The sequence below is a fragment of the Suricata suricatta genome, chromosome 4, assembly GCF_006229205.1.
Source record: "Suricata suricatta isolate VVHF042 chromosome 4, meerkat_22Aug2017_6uvM2_HiC, whole genome shotgun sequence".
NCBI lineage: Eukaryota > Metazoa > Chordata > Mammalia > Carnivora > Herpestidae > Suricata > Suricata suricatta.
Window position 1 is genome coordinate 116110773 of NC_043703.1, and position 16384 is coordinate 116127156.

The 16384-nt window shown below is 56.0% G+C and overlaps 1 protein-coding gene across 4 annotated transcripts in view; it reads right to left on the reverse strand.

Annotated features, from left to right (window-relative positions):
* Positions 1 to 16384, reverse strand: part of RAB11FIP5 (RAB11 family interacting protein 5) — a 106720-nt gene that overhangs the window by 3405 nt on the left and 86931 nt on the right. For 2 of the 4 annotated variants that reach the window (XM_029937594.1, XM_029937593.1), the window contains exons 2-4: positions 12973 to 13409; positions 12109 to 12790; positions 2813 to 4483 (exon numbers count right to left, since the gene is read on the reverse strand). In XM_029937594.1, the coding sequence (XP_029793454.1) occupies positions 2813 to 4483; positions 12109 to 12790; positions 12973 to 13312 (2693 nt within the window). In that variant the 5' untranslated portion in view covers positions 13313 to 13409. Of the gene's footprint in view, positions 1 to 2812; positions 4796 to 12108; positions 12791 to 12972; positions 13410 to 16384 lie in introns of all 4 variants that reach the window. The other 2 variants (XM_029937592.1, XM_029937595.1) reach the window with 2 other exon arrangements.

Genomic DNA, 16384 nt, shown 5'->3' on the forward strand with positions numbered 1-16384 from the left:
TTCACACCTGGACCACTCCTTTCCTTGACCTGCTCTCACCTCATTTCCTCCATCTGGTTTTCTGACCTATGATGGTCTCCTCTCAGTCTTAACTGCTAGTCTGCCCTTGGATCTCTCCCCTCCCACCCTCGGCACCCACCACCCTTAATGTCCAGCTCTAGCCTAGACCTCACCCCTGAGCTCTAGGCTCACATACAGTTGGAGGCTGGCTCCCTCCACACCAGGTCCAGTTCAGGCACACCATATTCCCTTTCATGCCTGTCCCATCTGTCCTTTCCTGTGTCCCTCTCAACAGTGAGTGGCTCCAGCCAGACACCTGGGAACCCCTCTGATTCCTCCTTGCCCCCCTCAGCTCCAGGACTAGCAAAACTGAAGCCCTGCTCCCTCTCATCTTCTCTCACCCCATCCCCTCCTCTCCAAGCCAGTGCTAGCTAAACTTTCTCCAGCTACAGCTGCTAACTCATCTCCTCCAAGGGAGTCATGCCCACCTCCAACCACACCCCCCTTCTGCTATGGGACTGTGAGCTGGCTTAGCCTCTCCAACGCTAAGCAGCCTTTACTGGTTCCCTATCAGATAAGAAAACACGATCTCTAACACGATTGGACCCTGCCCTTTCCTCCAGGGTCTCTGCTTCCCCACACACTGCAGCAATGCGGGAAATGTGTTCTCACCTGCAGTCTCTTATAAAAGCTGCCCCTCTGTCTGGAACATTGGCCCTTCACCTGCTGGCCTACTAAGTCCTCTTCATGTTTCAAAGCTATACAAGGCCACTTCCTCTAGGAAACTTTCCTGATTCCCCCAAGCTGACTCGTGACCCTGCTGGGGGATTCCCCAGCACACCCTGTACCTGTGACAGACATGCAAACTGCAAGCAGCAGGCCCTCAAATCAACTAACCTGCCCCCAGGATTTGGACTATTCAGAAGTAGGAAGCAAACTGGCTTAGCCCAAAGCGCTGAGCTCCATTGAAGGAGACCCAGAGAAGCAAACTCTGCTACTCAGGATAGGGCCATGGATTCAGTTTCATACCCTGGGAAGAGTAGCATAGAGGCCAGGTAGGGGATGGATAGCAGGAAAACAACATATCTCTTCCCACCTGATATTTGCATTAGGGATAGAAGCTTAAAAGCTGCTCTAATCAGGACACCTGGGTGGCTCAGTCAGTTAAGCGTCTGACTCTGGCTCAGGTCATGATCTCATGGCTCATGAGTTCCAGCCCCACATTGGGCTCTGTGCTGACAGCTTAGACCCTGGAACCCGCTTTGGATTCTGTGTCTCACTCTCTCTCTCTGCCCCTCCCCTGCTCATGCTCTGCCTCTCTCTCACAAAAAAAAAAATAGACATTAGGAAAAAAAAATTTTTTAAGCTGCTCTAATGTTACCTATGGGCTGTGCCTGGGGAGGGGAGGAATACTGGGGTGGCATAAAGGAACCCTGAATGGGTCTTGGGCTCTCAATGTGATTGCCCCCACACATCAGAGGGACCCTGGGCCCCATAGCTCTCAAGGACTCCATTTCCTCATCTGAGAAATGGGGATGGCTCTATTTGGCCCATCTACTTCATGATGTAAGGAACATGCTGAGTTCAACATGAAGCCAGCTCTGAAGGGGAAAAAGCTTCCTAAAGGTAGTGAGTATACTTAGAAGTGAGGCTGGAATACAGCAGGGCCAGCTAAGGACACTGTCATCGGAGCAAGGGGGCTGGAACCACCACCTCTCCCTCACCTCTACTCACTGCCTACCATGGAACGGCAATCAAGGGTAGCCCAGACTCCTTCCCTCCCATTTCTCGCACATCAGCATGGGCCCCGTGGGCCAGCTCTCCATGGGTGCACTTCTGTCTTGCTCACTGGATTGGGAACTCTCCAGGCATGTCTTTCAACTCTGTTTAGTGTCTGACACACAGCGGGTGCTCCGTGAATTTGGAAGACTAAATGTATGAGCCAGCAGGCTGGGGGCTCTAGTCCAAGAGTCTGTCCTACTCCTCAAGACCCTCACCCTGCTCTGTTCAGCAGAAAAAGCAGCCCCCTCGACTCCCCCTTCTTCACTCAAGGCTCCTAGAGCACTAGCATCCTTCTGGACTTCGCTGCTCCCCATCAACCCCAAGTGACCAGACCTCAGCTCTGGTCACCCCCAACCAGTCAACCTGGTGAGGTCATGGCCTGAGCATTCTTCCAAAACAGACCAATGCCACGGTGACCACAGTCACACAGGCATCCAGTGTCCACTCAGCACAATCCTAAGTGCATCAGGACCACCCCCTGAAAAGGCACAGATGCAAACCAATGAGGCACCTGATGGTACTACAGACCCTTTCTTTGAGTGGGTGAGGGGATTTTTGTGTTTTTCTTCTGTCCTCTAAACAGCTTTTGGGCCTTCTCTCCGACTGACCTCTGTATCGGTCCTTCCTCGGCTCTCTGCCTCCACAGCAGTTCCCCGGGGCCTCCTGCAGAGGATGTGGCACCCATCTGACAAGCTTCACTGCCCCCAGTACCCAGCTCCCCTTGCAGCTGAGTGCCTGAACTCTCATCCCCCTTCCCCTGCCAGCCCACACTGGCTCTCCCCACTCCATTCTTCACCCCCTGTACCTTTGCTTGTCCAAGGATCCAAGGAGGAGACAGCTTCAGAGCAGGTGCCCCAGAAGGGCTCCTTTTTTCAAAGCCTCCCCTATCCTGCCTCAGGGTAAAGGAGCCGTTCATCTGCCCTTGGAAGGGCTGAGGCTGGAATGTGAACATGCTAGCCCCTGGGCTGCATTCCCCCCTCCACCCACCTCCTCTGGCAGAGTATTCTCAGGGTGGCAGCTCACCGCTCACCTGGCACTGGGCTGTGGCTCCTCAGCTGGTCGTGTCTCCAAGGGCAGAAGCACAAGCGGGGAGGCTGGGGTGGTTGCAGCGTGGTCCTCCCCAAGTGGGGCAGGGGAGCCCCCAGGGGAGGAGGCCGGCTCCCCAGGGGGTGGGGAGGAAGAAGTCTGGGGCCGAGCTCCAGGCAGAGGGGAACATGGAGTGCTGGGTCCCCCGTGACGGTGGCTGGCCCAGGACGGGAGAGGGGGCGGTGGAAAAGCAGGCTCTGGGGGCGTGGGCAGCTCTTCTGGACCAGAGAGGATGGAAGATTCCCTGGACCCTGGAGGGGATGTGGATGGGAGACTAGGGGGGTCTTCATTCTCCTGAGACAAAAAGGGATTCAGGGCATCCTCCCCTGAGGCCCAGAGGTCAGTGTGCTGGGAGACACCAAGCAGGGGCCCAAGCCCCTCTCCTACTGGTCCTTGGCTCTGGGCCTCAGGATCCTCAGGGTTCCCTCCTTTCTCTGGAGCCTCCCAGATCTGCTGACTCTGAGGAGCCAAGCTCTCTGAGTAATGGGGTATGGGGGTAGGACCCTCAGGGAAGCTAGCGGGCAGGGATAAGTAGGGCCCAGATACAGGAGGGCTGGCACCCTCCACTACATCTTCCAGGCCTGGCCCACCCAGCAGGGTTCCAGAAGAATGGCTGTCGGACTCCGGCCCAGGTGCCTCGCCCTCCTCCTTGGCCTCCTGCGGACCAGCAACCAGCATACTTGGGAGGTCGTCTTCTCCTCCAGTCTCTGCCCCCCTGCTTCTCAGCCCCGCTGCAGCAGCCGCAGCCTCCTCATCTTCCTTCTCCTGGGAATCTGAGGGTGTGAAGAGGCGTGGCGGCTTGGGAGGTGGCCTGCTGGGCTGCAGTTCCTTGTCCAACACCCGCTCAGGTTGGGGCTCCGGCTCCGGCTCCGGCTCCGGCTCCACTGGGGGAGGCCCCTCACTCCCCTTGTGGCTCACAGCTTCTGGTGACTCTGGCTGCAACTGGGGAGGCGGCGGCTCATCAGACTCTCCCCGCAGGACCGGTGAAGACATCTCAGCTGAAGGAGAAATGGTGACCACATCCCAAGGCCATGAATCTTCGACTGTATTGAGCTCATGCAAAAGCTGGCCTTCACTTTGGGAGGCCTCGTCCCGGCCCTCAGGGGCATCGTCTGCGCCAGGCAGCCTTTCCCACACACTGATCACTTCTGGGGAGCTGAACAGAGACGTCGCACTGTCTGCTGGACTCTGCCCTGCTTCCCCTCCTGGGGCCGGTGGCTCCCTGTCTGCTTCAGAGTCCGAGGCTCTTGGGTACAGCTGGGCTGACATAGAGGGCAGGCCGGCCCCTACTGACCCAAGGGGCCCCAGGTCAGCCGCACTCGTACTCTGGCGGTCCAGTCCCAAGTCCAGAGGAACCCTGGGCTCCAGCCACATGCTGCTCCCACCTCTTCCTCCTCCCCCAGGGTCCCCCCGGGGCTCAGCTGCCTTCATTGTCATGGCCCCACGGCCTTGGTCTTGCAGCCCAGTCACCTCCAGCCCCACTTCTGCAGGGGCCAGGATCTTGCTCCTGGCCTCTGGACGCAGCCTGCTGGCAGCAAAGACGTTGAAGGTGTCGTCCCACTCAGGCGGGGCTTTCCCAGGGGAGGCCAGGGGGGTGGGGCTGGCCCTCGAGGCACTGGGGAGAGAGGGAGCAGGTGAAGGAGAGTTTAGTGCTATGTCGGCTATGAGTTCCTCGAAGAAAGGGTTGCTCTGCATGGAGGTGAGGAATGGGTTGGTGAGACCCAAGAATCCAGATGGGGAGGCTTCAGGGGCGGCGGAGGCGGCGGCAGCAGTGGCAGCAGTGGGGAAGGTGGCTGCAAAAAGGTTAGTGCTTAGCATGGGAGCAGCGGTGGGAGCAGGAGAAGGGAGGGCCGTAGCACAGGGGGAGCAGGGGAGGTGGTGAGGAAGAGCAGCTGGGTCAGGTTCTACCTGAGGAGACACGTCCAGGCTGTGGAGGGAGACAAAACCATGAGCCTCCTGGTTAATGCCAAGACTGGAAACGCCCCTGCTGAATACCACGCGCCTGCCCCCCACCTGCCTTGGACGAGGCACCACATGCCTAGTACATGGGTTCAGGTATGTGGGCAGGGCGACAAAGGGAAGACTCCAACAGGTGATATTATTAGGTGCTGCCCAAGGAGGAAGACGCTGGACGGCTCACTGAATCCTCATGCCAACCCCAGAGAGCAATAATCCCTCTTTACAGCCAGGGTCCCAGCCAAAACTAAGTGTTCTTCTACTAGCCCATATGCTGAAGTTGCTACTCAACATAGGATTTATGCCTACAGATCCAATCAGAAAGCGCCCTATATCCCTTTAAGGACTGAAAGAGGAAAGAAATACCAGGTGCTTGGAGGGATGAGGAAACTCCAGAGAAAGGCCAGGCCTAGAGATCCGGCTGGACAGAGCCAGCGCTAATAGGACCCAGCAGGGTTCCTGGAATTCTGACTGCTGAAACAGATGTGTCCTGCTGACATCTTGCAGAAAAAGGAGGTAATGATGGGGCAGTCATCGGGCATGAAAAGACGTCAGTAAAAAGAACCCACCCCTCTCATTTCTTGGGGGGGAGGGGTTCCATAACCTGCCCAGATGGACAGCAAGACAGTGATGAAGATGTCTGCTGTCAGGCATCCACATGGCCCAGCACCCTGCAGAAGGGGCTGTCACCAAGGGCACCCACAGGCCAGCCTTGCAAGCAACCCTGCTCAGGAGACAAAGGCTGGAAGGCAGCAGCGGCAGCAACTCTGAGTGTCACCAGGGGCCCTCTGGGGTCCTCCCCACAGATAGGTCGCTGGCTCCCCTGGGAAATCCTTTCCATGGCAGTGAACCTCCACTCCCACAGACACTAGCGAACACTTGCTGGCCTTCAGGTGTCCCCCCGCTCCCCACCACCACCCACCTCTCCTGGAGGGAGCACCCCCTGCACCTGCACCTTACCTATGGTGCACAGCTGACTGTAGGGGTGTGGGCTGGGGCAAACTTCGAAACTTGAATTCTTGGCTTCCCCAACGACAGCCCAGGAGACAAAACCAGAGAGGCAGTGCAGGTAAAAGGGGGGTCCCACACCCCAGTTTTCAGGACTCTGACAGTGGTTTACAGCTGCCTGGCAGCTGAGCCCACCTGTCAGGCCCAGACTTTGGTGGCCTCACCTATTGCCTGATTCCCACCTTCCAGCCCCGAGTCTAAGCCCCAAGACCCCCATTCCTTGGCCCCTGCTCAGGTGATTAGCCTGGGGAACTCCTACCTCTCCATCTTCTCAACTCATGCTGCTGTTTCCTCCAAGGAAACATTGGGGGCAGGCACAGGGGCAGGGGGGCAGTGGTTGGGGACCAGAAGCCAGGTTTCACCAGCCAGCTTGTATGGAATGCAGGTTGGGGTGGGAGGGGCACCTATGGCAGGAAGCCAGGAAGTCTGAAGCCCACCAGGATTCTTCTGGGAACTCAGGGCCCAGGCAGAGCTGAGCAGAGGCAGGGCCGGCTTGTCCACAAACACGGAGGGCAGGCAATGGGAAAGAATCCAGTTCAACCAGCAGCTAAGGTGGGCTTCCCAAGACAGTCTGTGAGTCTGTGATCCCAGCCACACAGGCAGGGCACAGCCAGGTCCCAAACTCTTGGTTTCTCTTAAGAATCCAGCTTCCAGAGACTCTCCTGACTCTTCGCCCTATACTAACTCCCCATCCCAGTGTGGCTTTTTGGCCTCATACTACCAACTAGAGATTGGGTAAGAGAGTAAGAGAGTCCCATCAACTCCCAACCCACTAGGCTTCCCAGCACTTCTCTGCCTCTGTGGTCCTGACATGGTGAAGATACCAAAATAGGGCAAATCCTGGGCTCAGAGTCCCAAGCCCCACAAGCATCCCTTCTCCCTTCACTCCAAGCAGGTGCCTACCTCAGGGACCACAGACAGCAATGTCCCACCATGTGGGTCTAGGCCCTGCCTGCCCCTCAGCTGTAGCACCCATACCAGACACAGTCCAACTCTGCCAGCAGGACTCAGCCCCCAGGAACAGAAATACTCTGAGTCACCCCTCTCTCCAGTCCCCTTCGTGACAAGTGACCAGAGGGGTCTGAAGGAAGAGAGCTCCATCAATATTAAATAGCACCTAGCTGAGCTCTGCACTCCCCTCAGCCTTGGTCCGGCCCCACTCACCCTTGTGGTCTCAAGGCAATCTGGCTGGCAGTCAGAATTGCAGGGCAGGAGGCAGCAAGGAGGCCAGGAGCCCCAGGCTAGGCTAGCACCCTCCCCCTACTGGCTCCCCAGAGGGTACACACAAACCCGTTGGTATGGAACCAGCAAAGGGCTCTCCCTAGAGGAAGAGACCCAGGTGCCAGGCCCAGCAGGCTCCCAAGAGTTGGCGGCACCTGAGAGCATCCTGTCCATCCCTCCTCCCCAGTAACGCCCCCTCCCCTTCCGCCCACACCTCCCTTCCCCTTGCTCCACCCCAAGTGCAAACTGAGGGTTCTCACTCTAAAATTTCCCCTCCCTACCACTCTACCTGGCACAGAGCAGACACATTCTCACATGTGGTTATCTCCCCAGGTTATGCTCTGAGACCAGAACCCCTGGTACCAGCCCAGCACAGTGCCATCCCCCACCACGCACTGGGGACGTCAACATACACTGACTTGTCTTCTCTTCTAGGAACAAGGGTGGGGATAGAAATCAGAGGTCCAAATGTCTCCACCCCAGTAACCTGAGGGAATAAAACTTTCGGGCCTGCGGGAACCTTAGGACAACCGGTGGAGCCAGCCCCGTAATGCCGGCAACACCCCTTCTCTCTAACAGCCCCTCTACTTAAACCTTGCCGTTGCTGGGCCACTTACTGCATCGCGAGGCCACCTCTGTAGCTGGAGGCCAGGTTTCACAGGTGGACAGCTCCTCCTTAGGCTGAGACGAGCTGTGTGTTTTTGTTATTTCCACACATTGATCCCAGAGGTGGCATGTGGCTCTTCAGAGGCTCTCCACCAGGCAGTCCCCGAAAAGGTCAAAGCCACCCTTCGAGGCATATACCCTCAGCCAACAAGCCCTTTAGCCATCCCTCCTAAGGCACGATCTCCTGGCGCCCTCCTGAGACATGCCTGATGCCCAGGAAAGGTGTCCAAGGGACTGGGCGTATCCTCTCCCCTCATCTGAGCACAATGGGGCGACGAAGAGGGACCTAGGAAGCTATAAATAGGGACACCACATAATTTCTCTTCCAAACCAGAATGTTTTAATATAGTAAAAGGGCAATACTAACTAAACCAGGGAAACAAGCACCAACAGGATGGGCGGCCACACTAACTCTAGGTCACTGGATACACATCATATCCCTGATTTACCCCACTGGGAATGCCACTGCAGTTCTGAGCTTCCGGCAGCCACTGCACTGTCTGGGCTCATCCGGACCTCACTCTCTGGGCTCATCCGGACCTCAGTCACTACTCCTGGTGAGGGGCCAGGACAGATGCACAGACCACCAAAGGCCACAGTACACTTGCTCCCATGCTGTACCACACTTACCCCAATTAAGAAATATCTGCATCTAGTACTTGATCCCCTACTGTACACAGAGTTCTACAATTAGTGTGAAGGGGCCAGGGCAGGAGAGCTCCAGGGTGGCCTACCCACAGGAAGCTTGTACTCAAAAAGGGTCAGAGAGGGATAGACACAAAGACAACCCTGTTTGACTCTGGTGGGCTGAACATGCTTGATCCTGACAGTCCTCACACACAGTAAGGAGCTCGTGCTGCAGCCTAAGAGGCACGGAGACAGTGAGGCTGGTGAGCAGAGCTGAGTAAGTCTCAACTACCACCACTCCCCAAGGCACATACGCTGATAGGGGCCTAGTGTGACAGCCACGGGCCTGGCAGGCGAGGGTCAGGTCAGAAGGAAAAGGAGAATCATCTTCTCAGCCCTTCAGACCCTCGTTCCTTCTCTTCCAGCCACGGGCTTCTCCAACAGCAACAGCTTTTTTTCTGGAGACTGCACACCCAACACGTACTGCTTCCAGCCTCTCCCTGGGGCACCAGTGCCATGTGGGAGCACTAGAGGGCGCCGCTGCCCTTCCCAGTGAGGAACACCCTGCAATCTGCAATGGTAACCCCCCACCCTGGGGCACAGGTGCCCTGAAGCTCTGAGCCTGTGGACTCAGGAGCCCCAGCAGGACCTGCAGCTACCTTCGGTCACTCCAGTTCTGGGTGTCTAACCTATAGCTTTCTGCCAAATTAGCTCGCCTCTCATTCTCTCCTCAAAAGCCCAGAGCAAGCCCTCTGGGCAAGTGCCAACAGTCGTTTCTTCCAGATCACCTTCCCAGCTCTGTCAAGGCCCAGGGCCAGGGTGATGTTGATGGACTCACTGTCTAGGTTTCACACCTGTCCAGGTCAGGCCACTTGACCCAAAAAACAGTCCTCCTAATCCACTCAGCCTGGATGCAAGGCCACAGAGCCTGCCCTGGTGGCCTATGCCCTCAAATGAGCCTTGGAAGGGCAGAAATGCCTGGATGGCATCCATGCTGCTGAGGACAAGCTCAGAATTCAAGGAGGAGGGCAAAAACCTCAGCTTCATTAAGTCTGTAAGTAAGCCAACTTCTCTGGACTCTGAAGGGTCACTGGGAGACATGGAGACCCAGGATTAGGAAAACAGGCTATAAGCATGAATGATGACAACATCAAAGTCATGTGGCCTGCAGGGGTCTGAGCCCAAAGCCTGGGCACATGAACAGAAATGACCTCATGAGAAATGTCCCTCAGCAACCATCTGCCCTGCAAAAGGCCCTGAGATGCCCCACAGACAACAACACTGGGCTCAAGGTCTGTGCTCCATGCGACCCAGGCACCCTAGCTCCTCCCAGCAGGCCCTGCCCAGGTCTCCTGCCACCCCCTTCCAGACCACCACCCACAAGTATCTCTAAGTTGTCACAGGGCTACAGGCTCAGCCTGGGCTTCTGAGACAGGCCCATCCCCTTCTTCCCTATCTTCCCTCAGCTGCAGGAGGCCAGTAGTTCCCCCAGGCTCTGGTGAGTAGGGTCAGGGCAGCGGGGACAGAAGCTGATATGCCTATAGCAGTGGAGGCAAAGGGCAGCATCCCCCAGGGACTGCTCCACCCTTACCCATCCCCCCTACCCCCCGCCCATCTGTGAGCTGTACTGGGGGCTGCAAGGGGGCTGCAAGGTGGCCGGGCCTGAGTCCTCTCCCTGCCCCTCTCCTCGGACTCAAATTCCACAGGGAAAGAGAAAAACCAGGACTGCAGGAGCCCTCTCCTCTCTGCTGCGGAATGGCTGCAGGACCCACTCCGGACCCTTCCTCACTGTGCCCAGCCTTTGCACCCTACCTCCTGCCCACAGACTCGTGGACAGGGGAGAGGCAGGCTCAATGAAAGCAGAAATAGCTGCCTGACCACACTGGCGGGAACTGCCACAGACACCGCCTGTCCGGGGCTTGCCCCCTTGGGAAAGGAGGACATCTGCTCCTAGGACTTAGGCCTAGTGGCCCTTCCTGCACCTTGTTGGACAGTGCAGCAGTCTTCGATGGTCAGAGTGAGAAGCAGTCAAAGGGCCAGGGTAGGGGTCAAGGCTGTGATATCGCAATTTGGTCATCTGAATGACCAAATGTATACTTCTCATGTATATGAAGTCTTTATCCACAGTCTCTGGCTTATAGCTTCCAAAACCCATGGAATTTCCTAAGCAGCAAGAGCATCTTTTAATATTTGGTCTCTTGTCTGCATTTCCTGAAATACTTCAGAGCCATAAGTGAAATGGGAATCTTGGTATTCATAACAAGCCCCCTTCTACCATAACTGAGTTTGTGTCGATGAGGTGACTCTTAAAAAGCCGCTAAGGATGGGGGCTGGTTGCCAGAGGAACCAACCATGAAAAGAAAGGTGGACTTTCAGTCTTGCCCTCATTTCTGCAGAGGAGAAAGGGGCTGGAAGCTGAATCATCACCGGGGGCCAATGATTTAATCACCAGCACCTGTGTGATGAAGTCTCCATAAAAACTCCAAAGAATGAGGTTGATGGTTTCAGGGGCCAGTGAACACGTGGATATGCTGGGGGCATGGCATACTGGGAGACGGCATGGAAGTCCTGTGCCCTTTACCCATACCTTGTCCTATGTATCGCTTCCATCAGGCTGTTCCTGAGTTACAGCCTTTTATAATAAAACAGTGATCTAGTAAGCAAAGTGTTTCTGAGTTCTGTGAGCCACTCTAGCAAATTAAGCCCAAGGAAGGAGGCGGGGTCGCTGGAACCTCTGATCTATAGCTGGTTGGTCAGTAGCACAAGTGACGACCTGGACTTGCGATGGGCACCCAAAGTGGCCGGGATGGGGTGGGGTGGAGGGGTGGGTCAATCCTGCAGGACTGAGCCTGTGTGGGGTCTGATGGTATCCCTTGGTAAATAGTGTCAGAATTGTGTTGAATTATAGGACATCGGGCTGGTGTCAGAGAATTCCTTGGGCGTGTGGGAAACCAGTCCCCATGGTGGAACCAAGTTCAGAATCCTAAGTGGCACCAGAACCTTCCTGACAGCTCTGCCAGGGCCTGAGCTCAAGGGCTCCTGCATCCCTCTCATGGGTGGGACTCAGCACATTCACAACAGAACAGCCATCATCAGACTTGCCACACCCCAAGACCAAGGATAATAGAGAGGGCCAGAGCCCTAACAGTCTTAAAGGACAGAAGGCAGGTCACAGATTTTAAGGGAGTTGTCCACAGCCCCTTGCTCGGCCAACAGCATAACTGGGAGTGAGTGCATAAAAAGAGGAGTCGGGGCATTAATGACTTGGCTCCTGTCACTCAGGGGCAAGAGGTCACAGAGCCAGCTGGGATGGAGGTGGAGGGTCTTGAGGTACAGGCCCTGTCCTGCCTCTCCACCTGCCAAGGCTTCCTGACCTTGAGGCCAAAGGGCAAGAGGTGGAGGTTGGGAAGCAAAGAATTCACACAAATGGACTTCCCTGCTTTGCTTTGCTTCCCTTCCTCCCCCTTCCTCAGGGGGTAGGCGTGCCAACTCAGAAGACCCATGAGCAGGAAGGAAACTGGACTCAATCCACAGAGCCCCCAAAGCGCTGTGCCCTTGCAACTTACCTGTGTCCATGTGACAAAAATGAGCCTTGGCTTAGGGAAACAGCACCCCCTGCCCCTCAACTCAACCATGCAAAGCCAGAGCCCCAGCAGCCTGCCCAAGGGCCCGATCTGCTCCATTCTCCCTGCCCCAGGATCCAGGTTGCAAATACCCAAGCACCCTCCCTGAGGAGCAGAGCTGGTTTTGCCGAGGACGTACCTGGGTTTCTGAGTTGGTTCCTTGGCTTCTCTGAAGCCAAACCAGCTACTCTTGGCCTTTTCCTCCCCGCTGGATGAATGGTGGGGGGAGGCCCCCAGCGTGGGACCCCCCTTCTCCCCCAGAGAGCCACGGCGCCCCAACTCGCTCCGACTCAGCCCCTGGTGGTGGTGGAAGAGGCCCATCCGGGGCTTCCGCTCCTCCTTCCGGGCTCCCTCTTTCTCGGCCACAGCCTCGGAGGAGGCCACCATGGGTGTGGCGACCTGTACTGGCTTTCCCTCTGGGAGCCGGGCCCCCTCCTCCTCTCCAGAGCGGTTGGCCCCCATGGCCAACACTTTGGCCTGAGAGCTCAGCTCCTCCTGTCCAGGCAGCGCCTCTGAGCTGCTGGCACTGCGGCCACCTCTGCCCATGGAGTCATCTGCGGGCCGGGTCACCTCCTCAGCGGGCCGCAGTGAGCTGGAGGGTGGGAACGGGCCAGAGATGGAGCTGCGGTGCCGCAGCGGGGCCTGGGGCTCCTCGTTGTAAATGTGGCTCCCATTGACACAGAGCGAGGAGCGGGAAGCAGCCTCCAGGTGGCCCTGGAGGTCCAGCAGGGAGCGGGGTGGAGCCGCACGCAACTGGCTGGCCTCGTCACTGTAGGTCCTTTTGTGGGTCAACAACTTGGGGGACTGGGTGGAGTCCCTGCCTGAAAAGGAAGCACCCATGGGGTTGACAGCAGGAAGAGATGCCCTGGTTCCTGGCCAGGGCCTTCTCCCACCACCTTCCTCAGCCCGGCCCCTGGGTGTGCAGGCCCTCCCCCCCCTTCGGTGTACAGCCCATGGCCCCACCCCACCACCGCCCCAGGGCACGCAGCCCTCACTCACTCACCCCCTTCAGTGGACAGCCAGCTGCTGCGGCTGGGCGAGCGTGTGAGGAGCTCTGCACCCGGACCCTGATAGGCCAGGCTCCCGCTGGCGGAGGACAGGGTGCTGTCCGAGCCCAGCGAGGTGTTGGACTGCGTCAGCGAGGACTTGCGCAGCTTGTTGCGCAGGAAGAAGCCTTTGGCTTTGCCCATCTTGCCCAGGCTGCCCAGCTCAGGGTCCTCCAGGGCGCTGCTCGGGAGGATGGCGGAGGCAGATTCCAGCTCATACTTCTTCTTGCCCTTCATCTTGTCCTTGATCTTGCTGAAAGGGGACCGCGGCTTATCCTTCATGGACAGGTCAAACATGCTGGCACTCAGATTGTTGCGAGTGAACTGGATGGTGACTTGGATCTCTCCACGTTCCTTCTCCTTCTTGCCCGGCTTGGAGTGCAGTTTGTACCACCTGCGGGAAGGGGGTGGGGTGCAGCTGTGGGCACAGGCACAGGGAGCCTGCCGCCTGCCCTGACGCACAGGCCTGGTTTTCCCGGCCACAGGCAGAGCGGAGAAACTATCTATAAGCTTTTCCATGATAGAGAAAACCACATCCGCAGTAGAAGAATCTCCTGGGTGTTACTGGGCAGGGCAGTGGTTACCACTCCAGGTCACCCTCCCATCCCCCATCCCTAAAGCTCAGAGATCTCTCCTCTCCCTCCTCACATCCGCAACTCTGAGGCCCAGAGGGTGAGGCTGGGTGTGGAAGGGTCTCTTAACCCTCCAGGCCCCTGGTATAGACAGACCTTCCCACATTTTTCCCTGTTTACGTCATCTCCTCTGGCTAGTCCCAGCCAAAGCTCTGCTCTGAGCCACCAGAGAGCCCAGGAAAGAACAGCTCATCCAGAGGCCCAGGGCTGGGAACACTAGTATACACATGTACACACACACCCCTACCTCATCACTTCCTGATGCATCCAAGCCCTGCCCAGAGCACCTCTGCAAGACGGAGGAGCACACTATGGCATAAAGTGGCCTCAAGCAAGAGACCCAGGGAAGGGAAGGAACACACATCTGCTGAGCATCGTGTGTGTGCCACAGTGGAGTACAAGGGTTTTCAGCTCACCCTCGTGCACACCTTACAACAAGCCTGGGGTGGTGGCAGCTACCCGCTGATCTTACACATCAGGAGGTCAAGGCACCCCGGTAAAGTAACTCGTCCAAGAACAAGCAGCCAGGAAGGAGAGAGGAGATGGAGAGCCAGGTTTTCATCTCTCCAAAGCCCACGTCTGCCCACCACACACTCCCAGAGAGACCCCTACACACATGACAAGTGCACAGGCTGGGTGGTAGCTGCCCTAAAGGGGAGGGCTGTGCAGAGCTCTTCCTCTGCTGCCCAAATCCTCCTCCTGACCACTCACACACTGAGGAATCTGCCTGGCCGGCCGCACCACACAACATCTGTGCCAAGCAGCTTACACACCCCCCACCCAGGTCCCCTCCCATTCTACACCCAGGTCCCCCTCCCATTCTACGCCCAGGTCCCCCTCCCATTCTACGCCCAGGTCCCCCTCCCATTCTATGCCCAGGTCCCCCTCCCATTCTATGCCCAGGTCCCCCTCCCATTCTACGCAGCAGGCCACACCCCACCCCATGTCCTATACATGTGAGCAGAGACATTCTGCAGAGACACTGAACCACAAAGGTTCTGGACGTAGGGACGCCAAGATGGGTTCAGTGCAGGGCTGAAAACAGGAGTGACTAAAAGTCAGTCCCCTTCCTTATATCAACACCCAGAATGTCTAACCTCCCTTGAACAGAAGAGCAAAATACAATACTCAAAGGACGTGTTCCAGACAAGTTGAGGGAAATTCCCCAGAAAGTAGAAGAACAAAGATGAGGTGATGATTGGAGGTCAGTCCAAGAAGTTTTGCCACCAAATAACTGGAGAGTCAAGAAAGATCAAGTAGTCTGCTCCCATCTGTGAGGGGCTTGGGAGGCCTCTCTCCCATCCACAAAACAAGAAAAAAGCTGGGCAAGCTGAAAATCAACAACTCACAGGGGATATTTAGGGCAGTGAAACTATTCTGTGTGATACTGTAATGGTAAACACATGTCATTACACATTTGTCAGTGCCCACAGAATCTAAAACACAAAGAGTGACCTCTAATGTAAACGACAGGCTCTTGTTAACAAGAATATATTCATGCTGGTTCATCAGTTGTAAAAAAATGTACCACACTAATGCAAGATGTCAATAACAGAGGAAACGGGGAAGGGGAGAGGGATCGGAGTTAGGGAGTACATGTGAGCTGTCTGTGCTGTTGTTTGTTTTTCTGTAAATCAAAAACTGCTCTTTAAAAAAAAAACCTATAAATTTTAAAAAGGAGAGATGGGGGAGAGGGAGGGAACAGAGAGCACAAAGTGGAAAAAATTATGCAAGAAATAACATAAGAAAGTTTTCCTGATCTGAAGAACATGGGCGCCAGCACAAAGGGGCCTGTAAGCACGTAGCACCATAAACAAGGAAAGACCCAGCCAACAGGTTTCACTGTGAGGTTTCAGAATACCAGGTATAGGGGCGCCTGGGTGGCTCAGTCGGTTGAGTGTCCAGCTTCAGCTCAGGTCATGATCTTGTGGTTCTTGGGTTCGAGCCCACGTTGGGCTCTATGCTGACAGCTAGCTCAGAGCCTGGAGCCTGCTTTGGATTCTGTGTCTCCCTCTCTCTGACCCTCCCCTGTTTGTACTGTCTCCCTCTGTCTCTCAAAAGTAAATAAAAAGCATAAAGAAAATTAAAAAAAAAAAACAGGTATAAAAAGGAGACCCCAGGGACTGGGTGGCTCCATAGGTTGAGCATCCAACTCTTAATTTCAGCTCAGGTCATGATCCCAGCATTGTGGGATCAAGCCCTGCATCAGGCTCTGTGCTCAGAGTAGAGCCTGCTTAAGATTCTCTGTCTCTCTCCCTCTGTTCCTCTCCCCTCCTCATGCATGTGCATGTGCATGGGCGTGTGCGCACACACACACACACTCTCTCTCTCTCTCTCTCTCTCTCTCTCTCTCCCTCTCTCTCTAAAATAAATAAAGTACAGTAAAGTAATAAAAAGGAGACCCTGGAGGCTTCCAAGTAGGGAAGACAGATTGACATGTTCAGGACTTAGAATAACACTGGATCCTCTCTGGCAACACTGGGTACCATATGGAATCATGCCTTCAGAATTCTGAGGGAAAAGTTTTCCAGCCTAGGATCCTAGACCCAGCCAATCAAGCATGAAGGTGGACTAAGACCTGGTGGAGATGGTCAGATTGGTCACTGAAGGGCTCAAAGCCCCTCAGTACCTACATACACTATCCCCACACATACCCCCTACTACCCACCCTGCCACCCACCAACACCACTGCCAACACTGCACCCCATACACACCCCTCCCATACCACATACACCAC